General features: G+C 35.3%; 1 protein-coding gene across 2 annotated transcripts in view; it reads right to left on the bottom strand.

The window, feature by feature from the left end:
- Nucleotides 1-479: 479 nt before the first annotated feature.
- The window catches only part of CCAR1 (cell division cycle and apoptosis regulator 1), a 29751-nt gene continuing 20607 nt past the window's right edge, over nucleotides 480-9623 (bottom strand). For both annotated transcript variants that reach the window (XM_082486804.1, XM_082486803.1), the window contains 9 exons: nucleotides 9267-9458; nucleotides 8560-8793; nucleotides 8113-8224; nucleotides 6333-6415; nucleotides 5121-5267; nucleotides 4601-4721; nucleotides 3845-4030; nucleotides 3254-3459; nucleotides 480-1843 (listed from right to left, as the gene is read on the bottom strand). In XM_082486804.1, coding sequence (XP_082342930.1) covers nucleotides 1784-1843; nucleotides 3254-3459; nucleotides 3845-4030; nucleotides 4601-4721; nucleotides 5121-5267; nucleotides 6333-6415; nucleotides 8113-8224; nucleotides 8560-8793; nucleotides 9267-9458 — 1341 coding nt within the window. In that variant the 3' untranslated portion in view covers nucleotides 480-1783. The remainder of the gene's footprint in view (nucleotides 1844-3253; nucleotides 3460-3844; nucleotides 4031-4600; nucleotides 4722-5120; nucleotides 5268-6332; nucleotides 6416-8112; nucleotides 8225-8559; nucleotides 8794-9266; nucleotides 9459-9623) is intronic.

The following is a 9623-nucleotide window of genomic DNA, read 5'->3' as shown; positions in this document are numbered from 1 at the left end:
TGTACATTCACATGTACTGCTGGAAATTCATGAACCAAGTAGTTCAAACGCAATCCTTTCAAGTCCATTTAAACAAACAGTGCTCAACATCAAAAAGGAAACATGCTGTCAACAATTTGTAAAAAGGTAAAGGTGAAAAATATAATTTGATTACAAAAGAATTTAACACCATCTGTACACAACAGATAATGCTTTTCATAAGATTAATTTATCACCATCCTCAATCCTTCTAGTAAGATGTTATCTCTTAATTCATAAAAGCATGCATTTTCTGTGTACTTATATGCAACGATTAGTGTTTTTATAATACTTCCTACTTCAGTGGGAACACTTAAGATATTATACAGTGACTCAACTGAAATGAATGAGGGGGAAGCTTATGCATGTTCTTTTAATAAGATATGTTACTTGTCTAGCTCCAAAAGAGCCAACAAAGGTAAGTGATAAAAGCAGCAGCTTAGACTTTTTTTTAAACATAAATTCAGGCATTTTAATGTGTATCTCAGTAAAGCTACATGAGTTTCCATGTAGGTTATTCATACATATTATGGCACTTGGACTCTCCTAACAGGTATTTAGTTACCTAGGACATCTAGGCTAAAAAAGAAAAGGTCTGCTAAAATTAACCATTTCTGTAAGAAAACACTTCTGTCCCAACCTTCAAACCCCTTAATTTTCCTGGAAGTTGCACCAAAATACTATTGTACATATTTCACATTATTTGAATAAGTTGCCTTTGACAATGATGTCACGATAACTTTTAAGTTTAGCGCTCTAGTGATTTCTGAGCGCAGGAAGGCAATCTTACCCACTTTCAACAAACCAAGCTGTGTCCTGCTCCTGAGTAATTATAACATGGCGTATTGATACTTGTGTATCCATTCTTTTGTTGGACTAAAGTCTTTGAAGCAATACACACATTAAGAAAGAAGTCCAAATTTAATTAAAGGCAGCTTACAATGGTAGCGTTTTCTCCATGTAAGGTATTATTCTGACATCTACTGGCCTGGTATCCAACCATATGTTTTAATATACTGCATTTGTTATTAAAAGGAAGCATATATATTAATCCAAAGATAAGAACAATTAAAGGAACACAAGTGACATACATTTAAAACAGGCCCATGTATTTTCATATAAATCTCACAACCCTACCAGTATTTTGGTAGGTTTCTATTGCTTTCTTAACTCATCTGAACTACTGTATATTATGAGGCTTTAATACAAGCAGCTTTGGGGAAGTTACATTTGGAAGGGAAAAGAAAGATGTGACAAGTAAAAAAAAAAATCCAAGAAGCTTTTTTTTTTTTTTTAAAAAAAAAATCTTTACTTGCAAAATTAAGCAGCATGCTATTTTGTGGTTTATATTTGAATTTAAAAAGACTAATTAGACCGAAATAAAAATAAAAACCTAAAAATGGCAATTCTATAAATAATGAAAATTTTGATTCCACTAGACTTTAATGAAAAACATTTGGTAATTAAATACTTGCTACTGTTCATTATGTTGATGAACTTTATTAGGGTTAAAACTATAACAAAGTTCATCCTAAAACATTTTGCAATGCAAAATTATTTTCACTCGAGGAGTGTCTCAAATTGAATGCTAAGAATTACAAGCAATCTTCAGAAGCAGACACTCACATTCATAAAACTTTATACATCTTTTGGAACTAAGATATTTATACTACTAAAATCAAACATGCATCACTTCCCATACATTCTGGTATCATGATTTATATTACATTATGTAACACCATTCTTCTAAACAGCAGCAGTTTTATCATACGTTTGCTCCATTTTCTTTGGATTTCTGATCTTTATCTTCGTTCTTCACAATGTCCTTTAAAAGAAAAAAGGGGGAGGATAACATGAATTCTAGAAGTGGTATTTCTCATGTGAACTGTAAAGCAGCATGAGACAAAGACAGTATTTAAAGTTGACACCAAACAGTATGTGAACCAATACCTTACTCAGCTTAGTTATAACCAATTCATATTTCCAGTATCTTCCTGAAGAATTGAGGGGGCAGAAATTAAATGTGAGCCTAAGCACTTCTGAAGAGAAGCACAAAAAACATCCCCAGAAAGCCTCACTTTATAGTCTGAAGGCTTGGGAGTTGTTGGGCTTTTTGTCTGGGTTTCCCCCGGCCCCATTGGTTGCTTTTGTGTTATTTGGGGTTTTTTGGGTTGTGTTTTTTTTTTTTTTTTTATAAGAGCAAGTGAAAACAGTTTTTGCAAAATCCATTAAATTAGGACAATAATTCACCATAATAGTTCTAACATAAAATACTTACATTGGTCAAAGCCATCTGAAAACACTAGACTTAGAAGACATTTTCATCTCAACGTTACCAGGCAGAATGAGCAAGGCTATTTAACTGAGCTAAGAACATGGCAAAGGAGGGTTACGCAGTGCCTTCAGCTGCCGATTCTGGTGGAGTAGCAGGTCTACAACACGTAGTGAAACACAGGACTGCATAACGATACTGATGACAGAGGGCTGCAAGGTACTGCCAGTTTAATAAGCTACAGTGACTTAAATGATGCATCATTTGTATCGTACAAGGGGGAAAAAATACTTCTAACATTTGTCTTCTAGGGTTTTTTTTGGGGGGGTGGGGGTGTGCTTTTGTTTTTAGAGCTTTTGTAGATGCTACATTGTCTTTTCAAAATAGACAGAAGTAGAAGCAAGGCTCCCTCATAGTACCAATTTGCCACTCGGTAGTCTTCAGAACTTACTTCTATTCAGCCTTACTTAACAGGCCCCAAACAGCTACTTACATACTCCCTAGGAATGCTTTCTGTACAGGGACAGAAATGCTTTGGAGCACTATGCCATTTGCTTAAAACTCATTTTACTGAAATAACCCCACATAAATTGAAATACTTAAGGTCTGCCTCGAAAAATTACTCCTAACTGATCAAAACAGAAGAGCAGATTTGGACTGCTGGGGATGGACAAGATCAGGACAGGAAAACATTAAGATGGTTTGAGATGTACATTAATATTTATACGTTTTTAAAAACATTTAAGACAAGAACATGTGTTTCAAGTTTAGAAAAAAAATACGTTTTATTTGTTATCTTTAAATAATCAGTATCACATTGAGCATCTTATATATGTATGTTAAGATACTACTGTCCTGAATTCATGTGAAAATTCTTTTTTATTCTGAAGTTTTTGTTCTGATAGCTTAAGTCTACAGGAAGCCTGCATACAATAATAAAAAACAGAATTAAACAATTCTAACCTGTTTAAGAACACTCTGTATTTCATCCATAACAGTAGCTAAATTTTTGATTGTCTTATTCAGCTGACCCTCAAATTGCAAATTTTTATCATCTGAGATTTTTAAATTTTCCTGCAGTTGGCCAAGGTCCTTCTTCACTTCTTTAAGCTCCGTAGATAGACTTTTGTTGGAATTCTCAAGTTGTAATATGGTCTTTTCGTCCTCATCTTAGAAAGAAAGAAAGAAAAAGTAGTCGGTGACTTCCCATGCCGTTTGCTTTGCATCTTAGAATTCCATTTACATGCCAACACCATGATTTTTAAAGCACATTAAAAACTGCATTGCATTACCACTTGATAATACTCAATTCTGACTACATTTGGAAGTCTTACATTCAACTTGAATAAAAAAAGATAAAAACATTCAAGCATGGTGACAATGGTACTCATCAATAGTTGGTGTGCAAGTTCAAAGGCCTTGGAAAACAGAAGTTCATGGTAAGCAAATAGCTAAGAAATTTAGATCATAAATATTATTCAAATTGGTTTATCTACTTAAAAAGTCTCAGCATCTTGCATCCATGTAAGTACCACCTTCAAAGTAATGTCCCACCTGTTTTTTCTTCTAGTAACTGAAGCTTTTGTTCTATCTCTGCTCGCACTCTTTCACTCTTCTCCAGCTTCTGTAAAAGGCTCCCAACATCCACCATAGCTCCATTGTACACAATGAGGCCGACATTTTCTTCTATGGCTTTTGATTCTTGCTTTATAGTAGGCGATGGTAACAGTAATCTGTTTCCTGTATTCGATTAAATAGCATTAGGAAATAATAATTCTGTAATTTTTCAGTTCTAGTGACCCACCTCAAAAACTTCTTGAAAGAATAAATTCCTAAAAGAATAAATATAGATTTGAGTGTGCTGGTCTATCCCTCATTTCTCTTCTCCCTCCTTACCCCAATTTCCCCCCTCAAAAAGGAGCATGCTCTTTCACAATATTCTTCTATGCCTCCTTTCTGCAGTAATTTCTCTTCAAAAATCAGGCTGTGTTCTACTACCTACAGCACTGATACTCCTGACTGCAAAAGTGTTGCGAATGAGAAATGTTGTTCATCAGTATTCAACATTAACCTCTGTCCTCCTTCCTGTTTCCAGATTTTAAGATTTATCCTATAGATGCAAGGAGCCGTGTTGGAAGCCAGAGATACTGTAATTTATGAACTGCCAAAGATTTACTTTCCAAATGGGCAGGTTCCCTACAGACCTCAATTACTTTCTGCAAGAAAGCAAGTATCTCAGAACTCTCATTATCATTCACAAAGAAACAAGTCTCTATGTTTGGGGCATAAAAAAAAAAAAAGTAATACCACCTAACATATCTTCCTGTAGCTCTTCAGACTCTTCTTGGTTTTCTTCATCTTTAGAAGTATCTGTTAGTCTTCTGTAAAAGCAAGATTCTCTAAGCACTACTTTATTAAGTAGCTTCTTAACCTAAAACACAGCCATGGAAAGAAATATGGTGTTACTTAATACACTGACATTATATTACCTAAACAAGAACGTTTTAACTTGAAAAACTTAAAAGAAATTGCACAGCTTTTTGAACTTTACCATACTGGGGCTTAAAATGAAAACAAGATAGGGAAAGAGATACAATTTTGATACAAAAGCTACATATACAATATGGAGCTCTTCATATGCCCAAACTTCACCTTTTCATTCCAAAAGAATTTACAAAAAATTAAACTAGTATTTCATTGTAAATATGAAACGGCTACATAAAAATCATGGATCAAGCAAGCAAGCAACAACCTTTAGAAGCTAAACTACATTCTCCCACTTACAGCATTCCTGTAATGTTTTCCAAGAAATTTATATACTATACAAAACCTGAGCACGTGACAGGTGCAGTCCAAGAGTGTACAGTATCTCCTCCATGTCCTTCTCCAGAAGATATCCACAATGACTTTGATCAAAATAAACGAAAGCCATCAGAAGATCCCTATTAACAGTTATCATCTGCGTCTTGTCTTTCTCCTACAGAAAATTCATTATGGGGTCATTAGGAAGTTAAAATACCATTTTCCCACCACCTACTAAAAGCACCTAAACTTTTCAGTCAACAAGTTCTCCTCTGTTCATTTTATCGTTACTTTCAGCCGAGTGTTTAATATAACTAGCATTTATCTGCTGAGCTCAAATATAACATAAGGAAGGTATTTAGGACAAGTATTCTTTCAAACATTTAAAAGAATTACAGCACAGTGGACAGTAACATCTGGTAGACACTTCCCTTTTGTTCATGCTTCTATGTCAAAAAATGTGAAGAATTAACCTAATTAAACAAGCTACAGTAAACGTCCCTTCTCCTCCCAGTCATATTTTACTGAACAGCTGCTTTCACAGTGAAATCCCCATAAACATGTAATGCATAGGCATCCAGCTCTTGCAGCAATGGTTCTGCAGACTGTTTTCCCACTATTCCTAAGTGTCCCATTTTTCCTTGAAGAAAAAAAAAAAAAAAAAAAAAAGAGAACCAGAAACCTGTTTTATTCTTGCATTTATAGAGAAAAGTTTAAGCGTAACAAATCAAACTTATGCTGTCCCTTAACCTGAATTGTGGATGCAAGCTATATGACACAAAAAGCATCCATTTTCCTGCAGGGAGATGTAAAAACATCACGTAATGATTCCGAGCTTCACAACTGAAAAGCCAGTTTATCGATCTAAGCTTCTGCTTTTCCTATGTAAGAATACAGCAGCTGAAAATAATAACTGGTAAAATAATCACATCTGCTGCCTCTTATGTACCCATCCAGCATTAGTCCTCACATCTTTCACATAGATCAGTATCTTATATAAGAAAGTTTTTCCAACAGCTTTCACCCAATGAACTTTAGATTATAAGGGAAAGGAGGTTGTAAGCACCTTCCCCAAAGCTGTCCCATGCTCCCTAACTTGTATATACACTTAATGTTTCAGTCCAGAAGTGCTGAAGGAATCAAGGAGTGCAAACAGGTCTTATAATAAAAATAGAGTTAAGCTCTAATTACGACACCTCTAACAAGGTTATATGTAGTTGTTAAGAAAAGTGTTAATTACTTTATCTTTAGATGATCTCTCTTTACAATGCCTATTTCCCTCTCTTCTTTCCTCCCGTTTGTTCATTTCTTCTTCATCCCGGTCTGTAAAACAGAAAGAGAATTCAACATACCCCCAGCAAACAATTCTATAACCATTATCTCAAAATACATATGTTCACTGAAAAAGTTCACGCAAACCCCTAAATATATGAAATTAATATATTTCCCTGAACACTAAAAAACCGAATAGTATTTAAATGAATCCTATTAAGTTTTGATTTTTCTCTGGTCTTATTTTAACATAAGCCATTTTTCATTTTTTTCCCTGTGTTTCTTTCACATACAGAGGATAGAAGGAAGAGCTGAAACAAAGGCCAAAATGATTCCGCCAACAGCACCATCTACTTAAGTGGCGTGCAGAAAATTACTGCAATTGTCCCTAATGAGGCTTGGCAGAGTCTGCATTCAGCTATGGTTTTTCCTATTACGACAAAGTCAGTACTATCCACTCTCAAATACTTTATATCATAAAAACCCCATCTCAAGTATATAATTAAAAGCATGTGCTTATACTCATGTCTGAGTGACATTCTTTGATCCTGTGATTTAGATTCTCCAAGAAGTTACAGATCACATCACGTATTAGATGTGAATGACAAACTGCAGGATTTTTGTTTAAAGGTAGACAGTAAAACTAAATCTAAAATCAAGAAAGAGAAATATGACAACTGCAGGGACAGATTATGGCATGCAGCTCTGTACCTTATGTGCAAGTCTTTGGTCAGAGAATCATGTGCCAAGTTCAGCTTTAAGCTCACCTTCTTGTGAGGAAAACTTTGGAAAAAACTATGTATCACAACACTTGTCTAATTTTGCCAACACGTTTCTGAGAACCAATAGCTTTCTCCTGCACCTCCATGGCACGTTGGATTGTTCTCAGCAACTCTGACTGGGAACGGCACAAGGACAGATTATGGGAAGTAGCAGCACTTGTACAGAACAGACAAGCCCAGGGCACTCTCGCCGCCAAATTATAAGCAAGTAAGAGTTATTCTGGAAACCACAGATTAGCACCAAATTTTAAGGCTGGTGCAGTACTCTGCCAAAAATACAACTGAAAACGCCAGTTAAAAATGCTGGCACTGCAATATCTAAGCACTTAAAACCCACATCTCTAGCAAAAGCTCTCCACAAAAGGACAAAACCCCCCGAGAAGCACAAACCAAAAAGCAGACACCATGTCTTACGCCCTTCTGAATCTCTGAGCAGGGAAAGAGGGCTACTGCTGCTACCTGGAGACAGGGAAATTCCCCAGCCCCTTACCCCATTTATTCAGGCAAACACAGCTCCACCCAAACAGAAATCGACTCCAGATAAAATCATGTGAAGAGCACCCCACACTACTCTCCGGCCTAATAAAAACAGGATGACATTTCAGAACTGAGGAATAGAAAGTTAGGCACTTAAAAGTGGCTTGGTTTTTCAGAGGTGCCGAATACTCACATCTCCTACTGACTTCAATGGGAGTTGCGAGTGGTCTGCATTCTGAAAAAAATAAAACCACTTCTATATGCATGCCTTCCGTACCACAGCTAGATTATATCAACTATGTTCATACAATGCCTAGCATAAAAGGCACTTACATTTTAACTCGATCTGGTCAGAATTACTAAAATAAAATTAGTCTAATAATGCAATTTTAAATTGTTTAGTTCCAGTGCATTCTCCATCTTGAAAGAACATATTCAGTGGCAAAAAAAAAAATTTCTGAAAGCCAAAAAATCCATAATTCAAGATACCTTCTTCTTCATCTTCAGCTTCTTCTGCCTCCATTGGATCATACTCTTCTTGATTATTGTCATCTTCAGTTTCTTCTTCATCTTTAGAATCATCTTTCCTTTTATCTTCCCTCTGTAACAAAAGTTCCAAAAAATGTATCCAGGCAGAACATAAAACAGGAAAGTAAAAATCTCACTACTATTAATTCGAAGTTTCCACGTTTATATTTAGCCACATAAAAAAAAAAAATCTATGTCATACAGAGAATGTTAAAATACCTCCAGTACACCTGTAAAATTTTTAAATTACTGAACACGAATGAAGCATATTGAAATAGATCAACAAGTCAAATCAAATAACTAATGCTACAAGACTTGAGTTTTCAAAAGCAATAAAGTAAAATTCAAATAGAAACAGTTTAATATTGATCCAGACAGGATAGTACTTCATATGAGCTAGCTTCAGACCTTCTTTTCGTCTCTATCTTCTTTTTTGTCTTTATCGTCTCCAGATTTTCTCCTCTTAGGTTTTGGATCATCTGTTTCATCATCTTTTTCTTCTTTTTTTTCTTTTCTCTCATCTTTTTTGCTTTTTTTGTCTTTTTTGTCCTCCCTCTCTGGGAGAGAAATTAGTGCTTTGTAAATTCTGACACCAAAATCTCTCTGAAGCATTTCATTGAAGAGCTCTGCAAACAATGATACCTGCACATAAAGAAGAGTGAAAAGAGAACTGACAAAAAGTTTTTCAGTATATATTAAAAATTTGTACCCTTATGATGAAATAGCTATGAGGTGCTATCTTACCAACTTTCACCATGTCAGAATTTTATGTAGTGTCAGATTTCTTACTATCTGCTTTGAATACGGAAACCTTAAACAACTTTATAAAGTTGGTTCTTTCCTGTACTGCAGTAGTTTAAGCTGCATAAATTTTAAACTAAGTTCCACATCTGAACACCTGCACATTTCTTCTGGATATCAGACAGTGACTATACTGCTATTGTAAACCACCTGCCAAAGAATGGACAATTGTTTCTACGTATTGCACAAAAACCTAACTTAAGTTTTATTTTGACATACTATCATAAACTTTTACAATTTAAGAATACTGCAGTTATCACGCAGAATTAAAAAGAAACAAGAACGGCTAACTGTAAGTAGCATAGCTAATTTACCTCAAAGGAATGTTCTTTATTATCTTCTAATCTATAGTCCAGAAGAACACTAAGAGACATAATACTACAGTCAAACTTCCCACTCTTTGCTGCCCAGTTAGGATGTACAATGATTGCTGGTTCATCAGGCAAGATGTATCGTCTCTCCCGCCGCTGACGTTCCATTTCTTCTTGACGTTTTCTTTCCTCTTCCTAAAAAGCAGCACAAAAATAACACATAGCATATTCCAAAGCTGAAGTTGCAGCCTATACATTAATTTTTAGGACTCACTGCTTTGACGAAAGCGAGGGAAAGCCAAAGCTGCTGAATGCAACACAGAAGACAGACTGAAGCCCAGACTAGGATTTCCAGAATGC

Source organism: Vanellus vanellus, assembly GCF_965231255.1.
Source record: "Vanellus vanellus genome assembly, chromosome: 7".
Taxonomy (NCBI): Eukaryota; Metazoa; Chordata; class Aves; order Charadriiformes; family Charadriidae; genus Vanellus; species Vanellus vanellus.
Note: the sequence above shows the minus strand (reverse complement) of the source record. Positions and strands in the feature narration are given on the sequence as shown.